The 22,500-nt window shown below is 41.4% G+C and overlaps 1 protein-coding gene across 5 annotated transcripts in view; it reads right to left on the reverse strand.

Moving 5' to 3' along the window:
* Positions 1 to 2,965: 2,965 nt before the first annotated feature.
* SAP130 (Sin3A associated protein 130) overlaps positions 2,966 to 22,500 on the reverse strand; it is a 91,222-nt gene continuing 71,687 nt past the window's right edge. For all 5 annotated transcript variants that reach the window (XM_032354014.1, XM_032354016.1, XM_032354012.1 and 2 more), the window contains 3 exons: positions 5,882 to 5,985; positions 4,641 to 4,754; positions 2,966 to 3,909 (listed from right to left, as the gene is read on the reverse strand). In XM_032354014.1, the coding sequence (XP_032209905.1) occupies positions 3,751 to 3,909; positions 4,641 to 4,754; positions 5,882 to 5,985 (377 nt within the window). In that variant the 3' untranslated portion in view covers positions 2,966 to 3,750. The remainder of the gene's footprint in view (positions 3,910 to 4,640; positions 4,755 to 5,881; positions 5,986 to 22,500) is intronic.

Raw genomic sequence — 22,500 nt, forward strand, 5'->3', positions numbered from 1 at the left:
CAGCCAAGGGTGTATGTATTTGTAAAAAAGCATAAAACTCTTAAGATTTGGGTGTTCTGCTCTACATAATTGTACCACAATAAAATTGGTTATTTGAAGGAGAAAGTCAAGACAATGGCTATTTTGGGGGAGGTAGAGAGCTGTGATTCTGATCAAGCAGTTGTGGGACTTTTTTTTTTTTTTTTTTAGATTTTATTTATTTATTTGACAGAGGGATAGAGAGAGCAAAAGTAGGCAGAGTGGCATGCAGAGAGAGAGTGGGGGAAGCAGGCTCTCTGCTGAGCAGGGAGCCTGATGCGGGGGTCGATCCCAGGACCTTGGGATCATGACTGAGCCAAAGGCAGCAGCTTAACCAACTGAGCCACCCAGGTGCTCCAGTTGTGGGACTTCTGATATGAATAACGAAGTTCTGTTTTTTTTTTTTTACCGTGGGTGATAATTTCAAAGTTGTTCTTTTAAAAATTTATGAAGTTTTACATTTGTTTCATGTAGTTTTCTATATCTGTGCTTGCTGTAATTTACAATAAAAAAGTACAAAAAAATACATCCTTTCAAAGGTGTCCATTTTTTCACAGGTTGGGTTGAACTGTATAATCTTTTTTTTTTTTTTAAACATTTTATTTATTTATTTGACAGCCAGAAATCACAAGTAGGCAGAGAGGCAGGCAGAGAAAGAGGGGGAAGCAGGCTCTCCGCCAGAGCAGAGAGCCCGATGTGGGACTTGATCCCAGGACTCTGAGATCCTGACCTGAGCCAAAGGCAGAGGCCCAACCCACTGAGCCACCCAGGCGCCCTGAACTGTACAATCTTTAAATAACTTTTACACTCTAAAATTGTGTAAGTCTAAAAAAAAATAATAAAAAAATAAAATTGTGTACTGTGATAAAATCACTGAAAATGAAAATACTATAAGGCATTTCCTATTTAATGAGGTTTTGAAATATCCAGGTTTAAAAAAAAAAAAAGATATATGGAAGATTCTCTAGACAAAGCAAATGGGTTAAAACTCCCTCCCCCACCCCAGATTTCTTTCTTTGATTTTTCCACTGTAGAGAAAAGAAGCCAAATCCAAGTCGTACCTCAAATATATTTCCAAGGGGCACCTGGGTGGCTCAGTGGGTTAAAGCCTCTGCCTTCGGCCCAGGTCACGATCCCAGGGTCCTGGGATCGAGCCCCACATCTGGCTCTCTGATCAGCGGGGAATCTGCTTCCCTTCCTCTCTCTCTGCCTGCCTCTCTGCCTACTTGTGACCTCTGTCTGTCAAATAAATAAAGAAAATCTTAAAAAAAAAAAAAAAATATATATATATATATATATTTCCAAATCTTCCTAACCTTTAAATTTGTGAATGATATTTTTCTGGACCAAAGCCACTTGATCTCTGGCCTATCTCCTGTTTATAAATCCCTGAAAAGCACAACTAATATCAGGAATTACAAAGTTATGTATAAATACGTGTCCATGTAAAGAACATAAATGTACAAAGTTGTATCTGTAATAACCCAATGCTGCTAACAGCTTGAATTTATTTCTACAGGTGAACAGATCAACAACCTGTGTTTGGAATATCCATACAGTGGAGAGCTTGGTACTCACAGCAAAAAGCAATGAACTCTAGAAACATGGATAAATCTCAAGATTAAGTTTCCATTATGCTTAGTAAAGAAAGCACATTCCCTCCCTCAAAGAATACATTGTACGATTTTAGTCACATACAACTCCAAAAAATGCAAACTAATCTACTGACGGAAAGCAGACTAAGGCTTGTCTGAAGATAGGGAGGCAGGTAGGGGCCAGGGGTAAGAAATCAGAGGCAACAGGAGAAACTACTGGGTCTGATGGAAATGTTCCTAACTTTGACCGTGGTGATGGTGAAATGGGAATACATACACGTCAAATCTTACCAAATTGTATACTTTGAGATGTTTACATTATTATAGGTTAATCCTCAATAAAGCTGTTTTTAAACAACATAGTATACACAGACAAGACTCTCCCAAGTTCTGACTGTGTAAGGCAAGGAAATACTGCAAACCCTATTGTTCTAACCTGCACTGACAAGCTTCCTTTGACGAAATTATCGAAGTTTAAATTGTGGTGACAGTATCTTTGGAGAGAACAGGTCTGAAATGCAGGATCCCAAGTACCTGAATCATAGCTAGCACACCACATGAGATCACATAACTGTGGGCAGTTATGTGCACAGGAGAAACTGAGGCAAAGGAACATTCTTCTAGCACAGTCTAGCACACTATACTGGTGTCTAGCAAAATAACCAATAATATCTTTTAAAGTTGGCTCCGTGAAATGGTGGAGATTATTCCGAAGACTTCTTAGCCTACACTACACAGGCCTACTCGGCCTAACCAGAAGCCTGCTTTGCTTCTTTACCACTGCTATACCAGATGAGAGTTTTCCATTTCAACTAGAAGACTCTTTCATGTGCGACAGCATTGGTCCCAAAGACCTGGTCAGAACAGGAACAGAGTCCCTGTCTCAAATCTATTCAGGTCAGGGCAAAGAGGAGAGCTCCAGGCCCAATCTGGCAACCAGGTCCTAAGAAATGAGAACATCCAGCTAGAAGGGAGGGAGATGCTAGTTTGTATTCAAAGGAAGCGAGCCTAGCTACCAAACTATTCAGGTAGCTCAGAGCAAGAACAACCTTGTGAAGAAAATCCACCCCCTGTGGCACTTTGACCCCAATTCCTGCAGCCTTAATTGTTCTATAATTTGACCAATTTATACCTGCAGTGGGACAAAATAGTCTAGTACTTTAGATAAGCAAGAGCCAACAGACTTTACCATGATGACCTCTTTAAAATACCAGGATAAGTGGAACCCATTTATGTGGAAAAACAAAATTTGGCAGAGTAGACTCTCAACATTGTGTAAGAAATCATAGTAGGACACACTCATGTGGTGATCATCATGGCACTGATTCACTTTATAAAAAGATGCAAACTGCTCATGTACAAAAACCTCTTTGAGTCCTTTATTAACATCTGGAGATGTGTGGTACATATAATTAACAGCATCACACCAGCTACAGAAGTACAAATAACCGAGAACGTACTTCAGAACAAGGATCTCAGAGCAACTTCAGATGTTGCCTGCTCTGAACCTCCACAAAAACCCAACTCTGACACACACGGGACAGACAATATACAATTTCACTTTGAAATGGTTCTTTAAAAAAAAATGACAAGAATTAATAGTTCAAACCCTTTAGAGTGTGAGATGTGGCAAGTCTCTCGGTGCCATGGCACTGCTGTAAAAGGCCAGCTCAGGCATTTGAAGGTCTAAGTAAGAACCGGCTAGGATGAGGGGAAGAGGTTTGATTTTCAGTGTAGAGAGATAACAGATGGTCCAAGTGGACACTTTCAGTCCAGGCTCAGTATAGTCCTGCAGGAATCCATCAGATAAATACAGTTTATAAACCAGAAGGCTGAAAACTGCCAGCCATTCATTCGTGTCACTGATTCTAACTGGCAGACACTGATGCATCAGGAGTCATTTATGACACAGCGAGTTTAAGAGGGATACGCCTGAAAGAGAGAATGGAGTTCACTGTGTCAGAACAGCTCTGATCCGTTGGTGCCACTAGGTACCATGGGGCCCCTCTGCTTTCTTGTGTGAATTAAGGAACACTTCCTTTATTTCAATGTTCCACTTTGAAAATAACCAAAACCCTCCCCCCACCCCCACCATCATTCTTCATAAATTGTTTCCAAAGTCCTGATTCTTCCGAGTCTAGACTTTTTCCTTTCGCTTCAATTTTGACACCTTCTTGACAGTCCCATTCTTGTTTAGAAGCTTCAGAACACGGTCTTTATGATCTAAAACTTTAAGCATGGAGTCTCTGGCCTCACTGATCTGGTCCATCACAAGTTTACACCGCTGCATATTTCCCTGCAACAGAAGACATTGTCACCAATCAGTAAAGAGGAGATCACCAGGTTTTCAAGTAACTTTTCACCTATGGATTGAGGCCACTCTGAGGCTTCCACACAGAAAAAAAATGTTTTAATCTTTCTTGGTAATGCAGGCTAAAGTAAATAGGTTCTTCTTTTTTTAAGATTTATTAATTTTATTTATTTATTTATTTGTTTATTTATTTTTTAAAGATTTTTTTTTTAAATTCACTTATTTGACAGACAGATCACAAGTAGGCAGAGAGGCAGGCAGAGAGAGAGAGGACGCAGGCTCCCCGCCGAGCAGAAAGCCAGACGCAGGCCTTGATCCCAGGACCCTGAGATCACAACCCGAGCCAAAGACAGAGGCTTAACCCACTGAGCCACCCAGGCACCCTATTAATTTATTTTAAAGAGAGTGAGCATGTGCTGCGAGTTGGTGGGGGCAGTGGTGTTGGTGGTAGGGGGAGCAGAGGGGGAAAGAGACAGTCTTAAGCAGACTCCCTGTGGAGCACAAGCCCAACATGAGGCTCAATTCCATGACCCCTGAGATCGTCACTTGAATCGAAACAAAGAACTGGATGCTCAACCAACTGAGCCACTCAGGCATCCCAAATAGTAGGTTTTTACTAAAGATATTAATGAAAGAGGGAGGGAAATGGGAGAAGTAAGATAGTGTAGTGACAACATCACAAACTGGATGATCAGAGAGAAAGGGCTATGCCAAACCTGTATCAGTTCATTTATTCGGTGTAGATCATCATCAGTTGCCGCTTTTTTCTTTGGGATAATCCCTTCCTGCAGGTTGGTGAGTCTTTCATAAACATCATGTTCTAGATTCGTCTGCAACACACAAGAGGAAGGGCATCATGGCCTCAGAGATACTTTTCCTTGATAACCTCAGGCAAATGCACCCACCTTGAATCACTTCTGTAAACTGGGATGAGAGCTGTTTGGGTGATAGAATCCTTTCTCCCAAGGACTAGGGCACTAATGTACAGCAAGGGAAATTGATCAGCAATGATTAACAATCTGTCATAATCTAGGGCCCATCTTCAAGGATAACTTTTAAATACCCCCCCCCCAAAAAACCTTCCCTGAATTCACAACTGCTCTAAAAAAACAGTCTAAAGGTTTCATAGAAACATGCTTTTCTAAAGTACAAAAAGTACCCATGGCATTTTTTTTTTCCCTTAAAGATAGTCATAATAGATAATGTTCTTCAGATCACAGCTACTCCAAAGATGGAAAAACTTCATGACGTTGTTGTTTTGATTGCCTCCCCCCTTCACCTCCTTGGTGAAGGAAGAATTCCCACCCCAGGGTTATGGAAACAGACAAGTAACACCCACCAACACTGGACACATGAGATCAACAGTAGTTTACTAGTCAATACACTCACAGCCCAGGGGAGGAAGACACCACACACCACGCAGGGCCACGCAGGGGCTGCACTCAGGAACAGAGTGAACAAGCAGGGGCTGTAGGAGGCAGGCTTTGTAGTATCGAGAGGGAGAGGTGTTCCCTGGTTACCATGGGGATGTGACAGCTTATCTGAACAATATTGCAAACTGGCAGGGAACTAAAGCCCACTCATCAGGAAGAAGTGGGAGTGGAGTCTGGTCCCTGTGATAAGGAGCATGGTGGGGAGCAAGGGCTTATAGTTAGGCCATTTGAGGCTGTTTTAGATTCACAGTAACATAAAATATGGAACCTTAACTGTAGGTCTTACACCACAGTTGTTCAATATATTTTGGTTCTGGGTACCAGAATAAGATATGTTTGAACTGTATCTCTGAGATAGATATAGTAATTATAATATTATATGTTACACATAAAAATTCTGCATGACCGCTGTTAATTGGGAATGCTTCAGAATTACTCAAAAGGAAATACTCTATGAATGCAAATGCCTCCAGCATCTGTTCCTCTCTGCAACAGTACATAACAACTACTAGAATTCTACCCACCAGCTGTAGCAATTGAGCAGCACAGAGGTGAACTTTCCAGCCTTGAGCACGACAGGATACCCCTTTCTGGTTAGCTATTTCCTGCAGCATAGCTTTCTTCTCTTCTGGAACCATTTAAAAAGAAAAGTATATTTCAATTTTTATAAAACTAAAATAATGTGGTTTCAAGTTACCGATGCATTTCATCAAGAATTTCTTTACTTAAATGTTTACATGAATAAGTTTCTTTTCTTTTCTTTTCTTTTTTTTTTTTTAAAGATTTTACTTATTTATTTGAGAGAGAGAGAGCGAGAAAGGGAGAGAGAGAGAGCATGAGATGGGAGAGATCAGAGGGAGAAGCAGGATCCCCGCCTGAGCAGAGAGCCCAATGCAGGACTCAATCCTAGGACTCCAGGATCGTGACCGGAGCTGAAGCCAGTTGCTCAACCAACTGAGCCACCCAGGCGCCCCAAAGTTTTTTCTTTTGTTCACTCCCAAAGAATGCTGTAAAGACATATTGTGCTAATCTAGTGAGTTTGAAAGAGAGCAAATTAATATCCTCATCTCTTAAAGGAAGGGAAATGGTCTCTGGTGGCCTGAAGCCCTGCTCATGAGTGATGCTTGCAAGCATGTGGAGAATTGGGGATGAAATTTTAGAAGCTTTCTGGTGTTATCTGGATCATGGGGAAATGAATCAAATTTGAATAGCATTTTCACATTCAGATAGAAAAGTCCAGTAACTAGAACTATAGTAAAATAAATATGAAACATATCATTGGATGGGGAGAGGTAAAGTAGGATTGAGAGATACTTGACAAAGGTGAGTTGAGCTGTGTACATGAAGTTTTAACCACTGTTTAACCACAACTTAAAATGTATTTATAGGGGCACCTGGGTGGCTCAGTCAGTTAAGGGTTTGCCCTCGGCTCAGGTCATGATCCCAGAGTCCTGGGATGAGCCCCATGTTGGGATCCTTGCTCCTCAGGGAGCCTGCTTCTCCATCTCTCTCTGTTTAATAAATAAATCTTAAAAAATGTATTTATACATTAATTAAAAATTTAAAATAATTAAAAGTTACTTAAAATATTTTTAAAATTTTACTTTCTTTAAAAATTTATTCTTGAAAAGACTACCTTTATATTTATGAAGCCCACAGAAGGCAGAACACCAAGACCGAGTGCTAATGTAAGTGATGAACTCTGGGTGACAATGATGTTGTTAGTGTAGGTTCATCAAATGTACCAAATGCACCACTGTGGTCGGGTGTTGACTGTGGGGGAGGCTGTCATGAGTGAGGACTCAGGGTACATGGGAAATCCCTGAACCTTCTATTCAATTTTATTGTGAAACTAAAACTGCTCTAAGAAGTTTATCCGTTAAAAAAACAATCCCCTATCTAGTAGGCAAATATTAGCGTGTATATAATTTAAATAATTTTTTAAACTTTTAAGGTAACTGGAGATTCACATGCAGTTAGTTGTAGAAAAGAACACAGAGATCCTAAGTTCTCTTTAGCTGATCTCCCCCAATGGCAGCATCTTGTAAAACTACAGTACAATACCACAACCGTGATGATGATGCAGTCTGACTATTCAGATTTTACCAGTTTCAGATGTACAAGTGTACTTCATTTTAAACATTTGAAAAAACTCTAGTTTGAACTAATTATAGATTCAGAGGAAGTTGCAAAGATGGTACAAGGATATATCTCATAAGAGACTCATACGTAGAACATATGAAAAATTCCTATAGCTCAATAATAAAAAGAAACCAATTAAAAGGGCAAAGCATCTGAAGATACATACATACATACATATATATATACATACACATTTTTTTTTTAAAGATTTTATTTATTTATTTGGCAGGCAGAGATTACAAGTAGGCAGAGAGGCAGGCAGAGAGAGAGAGAGGAGGAAGCAGGCTCCCTGCTGAGCAGAGAGCCCTGATGCGGGGCTCGATCCCAGGACCCTGGGATCATGACCTGAGCTGAAGGCAGAGGCTTTAACCCACTGAGCCACCCAGGCGCCCCCATATATATATTTTTTTTAATAAGATCTTATTTACTTATTTATTTGACACAGAGACAGAGAGGCAACAAAAGAGAGAACGCAAGCAGGGGGAGTGGGAGAAGGAGAAGCAGGCTTCCCGCAGAGTGGGGAGACCAATGTGGGGCTCAATGGACCAGGACCCTGGGATCATGATCTGAACTGAAGGCAGATGCTTAATGACTGAGCCACCCAGGCACCCGTAAACAGGTATTTCTCCACAAAAGATATACAAGATATGTTCGAGTTTCTGTCTATTCCAAAAAAAGTTGCTATGAACAGCTGTGTACCGATATTTGTGGGGACACAGGTTTTGATTTTTCTGGGATAAATGCCCAGGAGTGTAACTGTTAGGTCATATGGTAAGTGTACATTCTAGTTTTTATGAAACTACCAAACTGTTTTCAGAGCAGCTAGCTCAGCAAAGTATGAGAGACAACTGACCTGTGGTATGACAGTGCTCTGCTAACCTGCTCTCTAGGGAAACTGGTGAAAATTTTAAAAAGAACTATTTAGACCCATGGAAAGGCTCCTAAGGGAAAACAGAAAATCTACTCATCCAATATCTATTCAAGAAAATCTGTGGTAAGAACAGTGTGTCCATGTTATCTGAACCAAGACCATTCCCTTTTTCTTCTCCCAGCTGAGTGAGATAGATCTCCACGCAGACTGCTGCAGCCCAGAACATGGGGTTCCATCTCCTCTACCTACCAGGTGGAAGGCTATCTTCCAGGAGGGGCAGGTCATCAGCATTGCCCATCCTGCTCCCCGCTCCCTGCTGCTCAGGCTAAGTCCTAGGTGAGTACAACTGAGATGCAGGGGCCTTCTTCTGTTCAGTTCCTAGTCTAGAATGGAGACTGTACCTTAGGGCAAAGTGTGCTGAGAACACTGGGCCCTGGGAGCCCTTCTCCTGCTTTGTGAAGTGGTGATTTCATCCTAGAAGAGGTGAGCCAAGAGGATCCCAGGCTGTTCATTCCTCTTCTCCTCCACTTGTTGCTCTCCTCCTAGAGTGAGGTGTTACTTGGAGAGAAAGTTGCCATCGTCTTTACCCCACCTCCAGAGGTCTAGCTCAGAGATTCTGTCTGGGGGAGAAACAGCCCACACAATAGATAGCTTCTAATCTTATCCTAAAGGAAGTGACTCCATTTGCCACAGACTATGAAGGTGAAACCTAAAGGTGCTCCCAAGAGTAGTGGAGATTGTAATGAAAGGCAACTGGGAGATTTGTATGTCAAAGGAAGACACAGCCTAGACTGTGGGCTGACTAGTTTGTAGGAGAGAACAAAGAATAAGATGACTGAGAGAAGTCCTCTTGGGGGCAGAACAAATAGCACACACTAACCTCAGGAACTACTCTGAAAGGAGCTATGATTTGACTGGAATAGTTTGCAGGGGAATGTAATTTGTGTCCCAGAGTACATTCCAGTACTATTTTCTTTCTTTCTTTTTTTTTAAAAAGATTTTATTTATTTATTTGACAGACAGAGATCACAAGTAGGCAGAGAAGCAGGCAGAGAGAGGGGAGGAAGCAGGCTCCCTGCTGAGCAGAGAGCCCAATGTGGGGCTCGATCCCAGAACCCTGGGATCATGACCTGAGCCGAAGGCAGAGGCTTTAATCCACTGAGCCACCCAGGTGCCCCAACCCAGTACTATTTTCTGGTAGAGCAAATAACACGCAGTTAGTGGGGCTGATCAGCTAGGTGTGGTTAGGGAAAGAGTGGGCGAGAGCTCCACCAGTGCCCCAGTCATCCCAGGATGACTACCGGCATACCTGAAGCTATACCTCCCCGAGGAGCAACATCGAAGGCTCAACACACCTGGTGGTGGAGGTGATGTGACTTCACTAAAATAATCTAACCAGTCACTACACAAATCAACAAGCAAGTAACAATAACAAGCCTGGTGTTGGGTGAGGAGACCAGTATCCAGAGTTATCTAGAATATCTAGCTTCCAACAAAAAATTATGAGGCATGCAAAAAAATAATAAAGTGTGACCCATACTTGGGGGGAAAAAGCAGGCAAAAGAAACTGCTTATAAGAGAGACCAGATGTCAAATTTACCAGAAAAAAATTTCACAGCAGCTTTTATAAATAAATTCATTGAATGGAAGGGATGTAGGAGTGACGATGGAGGGTATGATGATCCTGTCAAACTGAAGTAGAGAAATCAATAAAGAGGTAGAAATTATAAAAAGACCAAAATGGAAATTCTTGGATTAAAAAGTACAATAAATACTTAAAAAAAAATTCCCTTAGAGGAACACAATAGTAGATGGAAACTGGTACAAGAGAATTAGTCAAGCTGAAGAACACAGTAAAAGGAATGAAAAAAATAAGCAGGGCCTCAGAGAAATGAGAGACACTTTTAAAAGCCTCCACACATGGGTAATGGGAGTACCAGAAGAGGGAAAGAAGAAATATTCAAAGAAAAAAAAAAAATGGCTGAAATGTCCCCAATTTATTGTAAAAGAATAACCCAAATATCAAGAAACTCCAGGATCTCCAAGTATGAGAAATGCAACGACCTCACAGAATCAACAATTGACTTTTAAGGAGAAACAAGGGACACCAGAAGGCAGTGTGACTACAGGTTCAAGTGCTTAAAGAAATGTACACAAAATCTAGTTTCTTTGCATCCTCATCAGCATTTAGCATTATTAGTATTTTTTGTTTCAACTGTTTTCATAGGTGTGTAGTAACATCTCAATTTTAATTTCTTTAATGGCTAATGATGTTCAACATTTAAAAAAAAATTAAATTTTATGGTTCAGGACCCAGTGAAAATACAGCAGTACATTTTACTTGTTATGCCTCCTTAGACAACTTTTGGCTTGATGGTTTCTCAGCTAGTCCTTGCTTCTAATGGCCTTGACAGTTTTGAAGACTACCGGTCAAATAATTTCGCAGGGTGCCCTTCTATTTGGATGTCTGATACTTCTCTCAAGATTAGAATGTAGTTATGAGAAGAGACACAGAGTTGGGAAAGTGCCAATGCAATCACAGAACATGGATGGGTATATATTATTTTTTAAAAAATTCCAGTATAATTAACATACAGCGTTATACACAACTTTCAGGTGTATGGTATAGTGATTCAACAACTCTGTACATCACTCAATGCTGATCACAGTAAGTGTACTCTTAATTCTGTTCATCTATTTCACCTCTGGCCCCTAACTATCTCCCCTCTGGTAACCATCAGTTTGTTCTCTATTTCTTGGTCTGTCCCCCTTTTTTCTTTGTTTTTTAAATTCCCCATGAGTGAAATCATATGGAATTTGTCATTCTCTGAATTATTTCACTTAGCATTATATACCCTCTAGATCTGTCCAGGTTGTTGCAAATGGCAGGATTTCATTCATTTTTATGGCTGAGGAATATTCCCTTTTGTATATCTATCACATCTTTTTTATCCATTCATTTCTCAATGGACACTTGGGTTGCTTCCATAGCTTGGCTATTGTAAATAATACTGCAATAAACACAGGGGTGCATATATCTCCTCAAACCAGTGTTTTCAAATTCTTTGGGTAAATGCCCAGTAGTGGAATTACTTTAATTTTTTAAGGCGCCTCCATATTGTTTTTCACAACAGCTGCACCGGTTTGCATTTCTATCAAGTGTATCAGCGTTCCTTTTTCTCTACATCCTTGCCAACACTTGTTTCTTTTGTTTTTGATTTCAGCCATTCTGACAGGTGTGAGGTGGTATCTCATTGTGGTTTTGATTTGTGTTTCCCTGATGATGACTGATGCTGAGCATCTTTTCCTGTGTCTTTTGGCCATCTGGATGTCTTCTTTGGAGAAATGCCTCTTGATGTCTTCTGGCCATTTTAAATTTCGATTATTTGGGGTTTTCTGGTGTTGAGTTGTGGTTTTTTGTTTTTCTTTTTTAAGATTTTATTTACTTATTTGACAGAAAGAGAGCACAAGCAGGCAGAGCAGTAGGGGGGTGGAGAAGCAGATTCCCTGCTGAGCAGAGCCCAGTGTAGGGCTTGATCCTAGGACCCTGGGATTATGACCTGAGCTGAAGGCAGACACTTAACCAAATGAGCCACACAGGTGCCCAAGTTATAGAAGTTCTTTATGTATTTTGGATACTAACCTGTCGGTGCCCGAAAGTAAACACTCCATTAAGATGGCGGCTGGATGGGACACCTGGGTGGCTCAGTTGGTTGGACGACTGACTGCCTTCGGCTCAGGTCATGATCCCGGAGTCCCGGGATCGAGTCCCGCATAGGGCTCCCAGCTCCACAGGGAGTCTGCTTCTCTCTCTGACCTTCTCCTCGCTCATGTTCTCTCTCACTGTCTCTCTCTCTCTCAAATAAATAAATAAAAAAATCTTAAAAAAAAAAAAAAAAAAAAAAAGATGGCGGCTGGATGCGAGCCAGTAGGCGGAACTGAGGATTAAGGAAGTAGTCCAAAATGCCTCTTGTATCTATGTGGCTGCAAGTGATTGGTTGTACAACTTTGGTATATATACACATGCGCGGGCGGTGAAAGGGGAGATCCCAACAGCTACCCAGAAATAAAGCTTGCTTCGCTGAGGTCTCCTGGTCGTTCTTGCTGGCGAGAGCGACAAGTGGTGCTGAAACCCGGGAACCCTCGGAAACCGAGGAGTTCTCAGTGAACGCAACGATCCGGTAAGTGCGCACAAAATTTCAGATAAGAAAGTTCCTAAGTATAGGACGAGAAGTAAGAAAGTTCCTAAGTATAGGACGAGAAGTAAAAGGGTTCCTAGGCATAGGACGAGAAATAATGGGATCAAAGTTTACTAAGATGGAGGGATTACTGACAGAAGTGCTTAAGGCTAACGGCACTCCGCTAAAAACGAAATCAGCTCGGCAGTTCTTGAAAAAGATTGAGGAACTATGTCCTTGGTTTGTAGAGGAAGGACTTCTTAATATTCCTCAGTGGGAACATTTGGGGGAAGAACTACGTAAGTGGGACCGACAAGAGCCACTGCCGCTAGGTATGATGGCTATTTGGAAGCTAGTACGCTCCTGTTTAGACTCTAACCATAAAACAGTTAAAAATGTTATCGAGGAAGGTGTTGAGGTGATGGAGCAGGTCAGAGAAGCCTCTAAGGCAGGATCTAGCAGAGGGGGAGAAAGTTCAGAGGAGAGCTCCTCTGAAGATGAGCTTGGGGAAGCCATGACGCACTTAAAATTAAAAAAGGAAGTTCCCAACGAACCTTTAAAGGGAAGGATATACAAAGAAGCTGGGAAAAAATATGACTCCCTAGCGCCCTCTGTCAGGTCAAGAATTCCTACCCCTGAATGTAGGCCTATAGCGCCACCTGCAGAATGGCCGCCACCATATAACACTTCATGCTCTCGAGGGGCATGCGGTTGTCCAGAATATAGAAATGCAGGATGGAGGGACATTATGGACTTTACTAAACCCTCCCCTCTTGTATACCCAGTGTTAGAAGATCAAAATCAACAGAGGTTTCATCAACCACTAGACTTCAAACTTATTAAACAGTTTAAGGAAGCAGTCACTACTTATGGGCCACAGGCTGCTTAAACACTTTCACTTTCGGAAGCAGTCGGTAGCATGAACCTTACCCCAGACGATTGGACTAACATGGCAAAAGCAACTCTGTCTGGTGGACAATACTTGATATGGAAAACTGCTTGGCAAGAGTGTAGCTCAGAAACTGCCCGGCGTAACGCCACGTCAGGGAATCCCCACTGGAATATTGACATGATCATGGGAGGAGGTCAATTTGTGGGACAAAACAATCAGATTGGGTACCCCCCAGGGGTGTATGTACAGATAGCAGCTGCAGCCACTAGGGCTTGGAAGACCATACAGGGTTCTGGCGATTTGCAGGGACAACTTTCCAAGGTGTTGCAGGGGCCTAATGAACCCTATGCTGACTTTGTAGATCGTCTGCTCCAAGTAGCAAGGCGCATATTTGGGGATGTGGACCAAGCAATGCCCCTTGTTAAACAATTAGCCTATGAACAAGCAAATAAACGGTGTAGAGAGGCTATCCGCCCTTGGAAGTCTAAGGACCTGACTACGTATATCAAAGTGTGTCGAGACATCACTGATACAGTTGTTCAGGGCCAAGTTATGGCAGCAGCAGTAGCCCAAGGGATAAGAAGTTTCAGTGGAGGAACCTGGAGTTCTTCTAAGGCTTGTTTCCTTTGTGGAAGGGACGGTCATCTTAAGAGGGATTGTCCAGAGGGTAAAGGATCTCCTAGACCAGTCAAGCCCGCACCTGGGTTGTGCCCTCGTTGCTGTAAAGGGAATCATTGGGCTAATGAATGTAGGTCCCAGAAAGATATTCAAGGAAATCCCCTGCCACCGAATAACTGAATTCAATCCAATGACTCAAAAAACGGGAAGCAGGGCCCTGCGCTCCGGGGCCCGACACAAATTTATGGGGCGCTAATGCAAATGCCCAGGACATGGTATCCTCCCTTGGAGAAAGGCGCACAACCTCTGGATCAGCAGGGCTCGATATCAGAGCAGCCGCCCGAATGGTCCTAACACAGGAGATGGGCATTCAAGCATTAGCCTCCAATCTAAGAGGGGGCCCCCCTCATGGTACTGTAGGTTTATTACTTGGCCAAAGCTCCACTTATCTCAAAGGTCTGATGGTTCACCCTGGGGTAATAGATTCAGATTATGAGGGAGAGATCAAGATACTGGTGTCTTCCCCAAGGGGAGTTACTGCAATTAGCCCATGAGATTGGATAGCTCAACTTCTCATACTCCCTAGCCATCATGAAGCCTTTCCCAGTAAAGGAAAAGAAAGAGGTACGGGAGGTTTGGGGTCTATGGGAGTTTACCTAACATGCCTGACCCTGGATATGACTGATAGGCCCATAATTACCCTCAAGGTGCAAGGAAGAAAATTTTTAGGGTTACTGGATACGTGCACCGATAAGAGCATCATCAGCCAACAAGAGTGGCCTCCGAGATGGCCCCTAACACAAGCAAAACAAACACTCAGGGGTTTAGGAATCGCTCAAAGTCCTGATCAAAGCGCAGCTACCCTTGAGTGGGAGGATGACGAAGACCACAGGGGAACTTTTCAGCCCTATGTCTGCAATATTCCTATTTCCTTCTGGGGACGAGACGTTTTGGAACAGATGAACGTCCGCCTGACAAATGAAACTATATACAGCCCCCAATCAATAGCTATGATGCAGAAAATGGGATACACACCAGGAAAAGGGTTAGGGAAACAGGAGCAAGGTAAAATAGACACCATCCCTTTCACCTCAGAATATAAGGGGCAAGGCCTGGGTTTTTGGTAAGGGCCACTGAGGCAATGAAAATAACGTGGAAGACAAATACGCCCTGCCGGGTGCCTCAGTAGCCCCTTACTAACGAAAAACTATCGGCTGCTAAAGCCCTGGTACAGGGACAGTTAGAGGCGGGCCATATGAAACCTTCTACCTCACCTTGGAATACACCTATCTTTGTTATTAAAAAGAAATCTGGTAAATGGAGACTTTTACATGATCTTAGAGAAATTAATAAGCAAATGCAGAACATGGGACCAATACAGCTGGGATTACCCATGATAACCGCCTTACCAAGAAACTGGCCATCAATAGTGGTTGACATAAAAGATTGCTTTTTCTCTATCCCTCTGCATCCTGAGGATACAATTAAATTTGCCTTTACCCTACCTTGTATTAATCATGCAAAGCCTGACCAAAGATATGAGTGGACTGTCCTCCCTCAGGATGGCTAATAGCCCCACTATGTGTCAATTATATGCTTCTAAAGCCATACAGCCTATTAGAGAGACTTACCCTGATTTAATGTGTTACCATTACATGGATGACATATTGTTGTGTGGATCTGACTCCACTACAGTTTCGGAAGCCTTAGTAATGTTACAAAAAGAGCTAAATTCATGGGGGTTAATTATAGCCCCCCAAAAGATACAGGCTTCCAACATCAAAGACTATTTAGGCATGAAACTATACAATACCATGGTAAAATCTTCAAAAGCCTCCATTAGAACTGACAAATTACAAACACTCAATGATTTCCAAAAGTTATTGGGGGACATAAATTGGATCCGACCCTAACTGAAAATAACTACAGGAGAATTACAACCATTGTTTGATATTCTGAAGGGTGATGCCCGTCTAGACTCTCCTAGGAGCCTTACTCTGGAGGCGAAACAGGCTTTGAAAATCGTGGAGGAGAGACTTGCCTTGACTTCAGCAGATAGATGTGATCCTAGCCAGATAGTCCAAGCCATAGTGATTCCATCCCCTTCTTCACCTACTGGAGTGCTATGGCAAGGTGGGCCCTTACAATGGCTGTACCTCCCAAACACTCTTCCTCGGATAATCACAACATATCCAGTTGCAGTAGCCATGCTAGCTAATAAATTGATCACTGGTTGTATTTCTACTCTTGGAATCATACCTGACAATTGCATCGTGCCGTATACTAAGGAACAGATTTGCCTACTATGTGCTACCTTAGATGATTGGGTGATACTGACCACCTCTTACTCAACAGAATTTGATAATCATTATCCTTCACACCCACTTATAGAATTCACAAAGGGTGTTGAATTCATACTACCGAAAGTTAGTAGATCGACACCACTAAAAGAAGCCTCTACTGTCTTTACAGATGGAAGTAAAGAGGGCACAGGAGCTTATATCATAAATGGAATCGTAAACCCAGTTCCTGCCAGGTTGGCTCAACAAGTAGAGCTACTAGTAGTGCTCCTAGTGCTCCAAAGATTTTCAGACACTCCCCTAAATATTATTTCTGATAGTCAATACGTGGTAGATGCAACAAAAAATATTGAAACAGCCATCCTCTCCTTAAGTGATTCACCTATTCCATGGATCTTAAGGCAACTACAAGAGGTTGTGCAACTGCGCACTGCACCATTTTTTATAGATCACATCAGAGCCCATATAAGCCTACTGGGACCATTATCCGAGGGCAATGCTCTAGCAGACCACAATAGTCGTTTCCAACTTATTTGTCCTACCTTAGAACAGGCGAAGCTGTTCCATAGCAAATGGCACGTGAATTCTAATACCTTAAGATATAGATTGCATATCACCAAAGAACAGGCAAGAGATATAGTAAGGACCTGTGGGAATTGTGCCACATTACTCCCTCAGCCTTCCTTGGGGGTAAATCCCAAAAGGCCTCCAAGCTAATCACCTGTGGCAAATGGATGTCACACATGTACCTGAATTTGGGCAACAAAAGTACGTACATATATCAGTGGACACTTATTCGGGTATCGTAATGGCTACTCCCCTCACGGGGAAGAATTCAAAACAAGTCATCACACACTGCCTACGATGCTTCGCAGATTGGGGTATCCCAAAACAAATAAAGACAGATAATGGACCTGCATACACATCAAAATCTATCCATCAATTCCTGAGTCAATTTGGTATAGTCCATACTACAGGTATACCCTACAATCCACAAGGTCAAGGAATAATTGAACACGCCAATGGCACTTCAAACGATGCTTACAAAAAATAAGAAAAGGGGAAATAGGGGATGACTACAAGTCACCCCGTGATCTTACATCTCTCACCCTTTACATTTTAAATTTTTTGTCCTTGGACCATAATGGTACATCTGCAGCAGACAGGCATGCGGCGGTTACCGAACGCACTCTAGCCCAGGCAAGTGGAAGGATATACTCACGGGCCAATGGAGAGGCCCTGACCCGGTCCTAAAATGTCACCGAGGTTCTGTTTGTCTTTTTCCACAGGATGCCCAAGTGCCTATCTGGGTCCCAGAACGACTGATTAGAAGAATCGATCAACATGGCCTGCCCCGTCCTGATGCTCGGCCTGATAGCGATCCTGGTGACACAAGCATCCCTTCAACAGATGCACCAATGGGCAATAGTGAAAGCCTGGCCGTTCCCCATGCCACTGACGAATGAGTCCGCCATCCTCCCTTCTGTATACCTACTTTCATTCCCATGCCCGTTTCTGTAAATCCTAATGATTTGCCTGTATTGCTCTCAAGACATAAAAGAGACTTTGGAATCACTGCAGCCATTATTGCGGCTGTAGTGGCCTCCGCAGCTGCAGCAACTGCAGCGGCTGTAGCTCTCACCACGTCTGTACAGACTGCCTCCACTCTTAATAACCTAACTACCGGAGTTGTAGAAGCCCTCGCCACACAAGAACTAATTAATGGCCACCTTCAAGCCGGTATTATGATCGTCAATCAGCGAGTAGGTCTAATCGAGGAACAAGTGGACATTCTCCAGAAACTATTGAGGACCGGATGCATCCAATCACTTTCTGGACTTTGCATAACCTCCATGGCCTATAATGACCTTTCTATTGTCGCTAATCTGTCGAAAGAGTTAAGCAGACACCTAAATGGGACATGGTCCAATCAATATTATAATCTGACAAGATTGTTAAGACAACAAATATTCACTATTAAAGCAACTAAGATTGACATAGCTCCATTACGGGATTGGGTATCTGTTGTAAACCAATCACTCTCGTTTGCTAAAGAGTGGGCCGGTATGGGTGCACTATTAATTGGACTACTCCTGAGCTTGATCCTTATGTTCCGCTGTTTTGCATCATTACGTAAACAACAACGTAGAAAACAGTTGGCGCTAGTACAAGCTTGCATGGCACTGGAAGCTGGTACATTTCCCCAAATCTGGCTGGCAGCGCTATATCGGTAGTCAATGACGGGTAAGATTGGCTGCATGCACATAGCAACCTAAGCCAGGAGTTCTCCAACCAGGGGGAATTATCCGATGACGGGTAAGCATGTTCATGGCAGCTGACAACCTAAGACAGGCACGATCTCCTGCCTTGCATGCCTAATATAAAAGAAAAGGGGGAGATGTCGGGGCCCGAAAGTAAACACGCCATTAAGATGGCGGCTGGATGCGAGCCAGTAGGCGGAACTGAGGATTAAGGAAGTAGTCCAAAATGCCTCTTGTATCTATGTGGCTGCAAGTGACTGGTTGTACAACTTTGGTATATATACACATGTGCGGGCGGTGAAAGGGGAGATCCCAACAGCTACCCAGAAATAAAGCTTGCTTCGCTGAGGTCTCCTGGTCGTTCTTGCTGGCAAGAGTGACACTAACCCTTTATCAGACAGGTCATTTGCAAATTATCTTCTACCAATCAGTAGGCTGTCTTAGTTTTGTTGATTGTTTCCTTTGCTGTGCAGAAGTTTTTTTTAATTGATGAAGTCAGAATAGTTTATTTTTGCTTTTGTTTCCCTTGCCTTTGGAGACCTATTTAGAAAAACGTTGCTATGCCTGATGTCAGAGAAATTACTGTCTATTCTCTGGGATTTTTATGGTTTCAGGTCTCACACTTAGGTCCTTAATCCATTTTGAGTTTACTTTTGTGTATGGTGTAAGAAGGTGGTCCAGTTCATCCTTTTGCCTGTTGCTGTCCAGTTTTCCCCAATACCATTTGTTGAAAGGACTTTTTCCCATTGCATATTCTTGCCTCCTTTTGTCAAAGATTAATTGGCCATATAATTGTGAGTTTATGTCTAGGTTCTCTAGTCTGTTCCACTAACCTCTGTGTCTGTTTTTATGCCAGTACAATACTGTTTTGATTACTACAGTTTTGCACTGTATCTTAGAATTTGGAATTGTAACACCTCTAGTTTTGTTTTTCTTCTTCAGGATTCCATTGGCTATTAAGGGTCATTTGTGGTTCCATACACATTTTAGGATTATTCTAGTTCTATGAAAAATACCATTGGCATTTTGATAGGGACTGTATGAAATCTGTAGATTGCCCTGGGCAGTAATGACATTTTAACAGTATTTGTTCTTCCAATCCATAAGCATGTATCTTTCCATTTGTGACATATTCAATTTCTTTCATCAATGTTCTATAGTTTTCAGAGTAGGTCTTTCATTTCCTTGGTTAAGTTTATTCCTAGGCATCTTATTCTTTCTGGGGTACTTGTAAAGGGGACCATTTTCTTAATTTCTCCTTCTGCTATTTGACAGTATATAGAAACACAACAGATTTCTGTATATTGATTTTGTATCCTGTAACCTCAATGAATTCATTTACGAGTTCTAGTAGTTTTTTGGTGGACTCTTTCAGGTTTTCTATATATAGTATTGTATCATTTATAAATAGTAAAAGTTTTCCTTCTTCCTTCCCAATTTGGATGCATTTTATTTCTTTTTCATGTTTGACTGCTGTGGCTAGAACTTCCAGTACTATGTTGAATAAAAGTGGTGAAAGTGGACATCCTTGTCTTGTTTCTGATCTTTGCTGAAAAGCTGTTTTTTACAACTGAGTATGATGTTAGCTGTGGATTTTTGAGATACGGCCTTAAATATGCTGAGATATGTTTCCTGCAAGCCTATTTTTTTAAGTCACGAATGGATGTTGTACTTTGTCAAATGCTTTTTCTGCATCTACTGAAATGATCATATGGCTTTTTTCCTTTCTCCTGTTGATGCGATGTACCATGCTGATTAATCAATCAACATGTGAGTAATGATCCACCCTTGTATCCCAGGAATAAATCCCATTTAATTGTGGCAAATGATTTTTTAAACATATTGTTAGATTCAGTGCTAATATTTTGTCAAGGAGTTTTGCCTTAATGTTCATCAGAGATACTGGCCTGTAATTCTCTTTTTTTGTAATGTCTCTATCTGGTTTCAGTATCAGGGTAATGCTGGTCTCAGAATGAACTTGGAAGCTTTCCTTCCTCTTCAGTTTTTTGGAATAGTTTGAAAAGAATGGGTATTAACTCTTTAAATGTTTGGCAGAATTCACCTGTGGAGCTGTCTGCTCCTGGACTTATTTGATGGAAGTTTTCTGATTACTGATTCAATTTCACTGCTGGTAATTGGTCTGTTCAAATTTTCTATTTTTTTCCTAATTCAGTATTGAAAAGTTATAGGTTTCTAGGAATTTATCCATCTTGTCCAGATCAAACAATTTATTGGCATATTTTTCACAATATTCTCTTATATTCCTTTGTACTTCTGTAGTGTCAGTTGTTCTCCCGTTTCATTTGTTTGAATCTTTTCTTCTTCTTTTGATAAGCCTAGCTAAAGGTTTATTAATTTTGTTGATGTTTTCAAAGAACAAATTCCTGGTTTTATAGATCTGTTCTATTGTTTTTAAAGATTCTATCTCATTATTTCTGCTCTAATCTTTATTTCCTTCCTTGTACTAGTTTGGGGTTTGTTCTTCTTTTCCTAGCTCCTTCAGATTTAAGGTTAGGTTGTTTATTTGAGATTTTTCTTGCTTCTTGAGGTTGGCTGATATTGTTATAGGCTTCCCAAAGATTTAGATCACTGTGTTTTCATTTTCATTTGTCTCCATACATTTTTTTAAAATTTTTTTATTTTTTCCATACATTTTTTGATTTCCTCTTTCATTTCTTAGTTGACCCATTCATTGTTTAGTAGCATGTTATTTAATGTCCATATATTTCTGTTTTCTCCAGATTTTTTCTTGTGGTTGATATCTAGCCACAGTGCTATGGTTAGAAAAGATGCATGGTATGACTTTGATTTTTTAAAATTTGTTGACACTTGCTTTGTGACCTGACATGTGATATATTCTGGAGAATGTTCCATGTGCGCTTGAAAAGAATGTGTATTCTACTATTTTGGGATGGAATGTTCTGAATATATCCATTAGATACATCTGGTCCACTGTGTCATTCAAAGCCACTGTTTTCTTGGTTGACTTTCTGTTTGGATGATTTATCATTGATATAAGTAGGGTGTTAAAGTCCCCTATTATTATTGTATTACTATTGACTATTTTTTTTTTAAAGATTTTATTTATTTACTTAGAGAGAGAGAGAGAGAGAGAGACAACGAGCATGACAGGGGAAAGGGTCAGAGGGAGAAGCATACTCCCCAACGAGTAGGGAGCCCGATGTTGTACTTGATCCTGGGACTCCAAGATCACGACCTAAGCTGAAGGCAGTCGCCCAACCAACTGACCCACCCAGGCTCCCAACTATTTCTTTTATGTTTGTTATTAGCTGCTTTATGTATTTGCATGCTCCCATGTAGGGTGCATAAGTATTAACAATTGTTTTATCTTCTTGTTGGATTGCTTCCTTTATGATTAGTGTCCTTCTTTGTCTCTTCTTACAGTTTTTTTTTCTTCTTACAGTTTTAAAGTCTATTTTGTCTGATATAAGTATTTTTACTATTTTGGTTTTCTTTTCACTTCCACTTCCATGATAAATGCCTTTCCATCCCTTTGCCTTCCATCTACATGTGTCTTCAGGTCTGAAATGAGTCTCCTGTAGGGAGCATACAGATAGGTCTTGTTTTTTTTATCTATTCTGTTATCCTATGTCTTTTGGTTGGAAAGTTTTAGTCCATTTACATTCAAAGTAATTACTGATAGGTATCCATCTGCCATTTTGTTACCTTTTCCTCTTAGAGAGCAAAAGCATGCACATGAGGGCGGGGGGAGAAAAGGGGCAGAGAAAGAGGGAGAATCTCACAAAGGCTCCACACTAATGCTTGATCTCACAACCCTGAGATCATGAACCGAGTCAAAATCAAGAGTCTGATGCTCAATCGACTGAGCCACCCAGGTACCCTTTGTTACTTGACTTATG

The sequence above is a fragment of the Mustela erminea genome, chromosome 8 (genome assembly GCF_009829155.1).
Source record: "Mustela erminea isolate mMusErm1 chromosome 8, mMusErm1.Pri, whole genome shotgun sequence".
NCBI classification, from domain to species: Eukaryota; Metazoa; Chordata; class Mammalia; order Carnivora; family Mustelidae; genus Mustela; species Mustela erminea.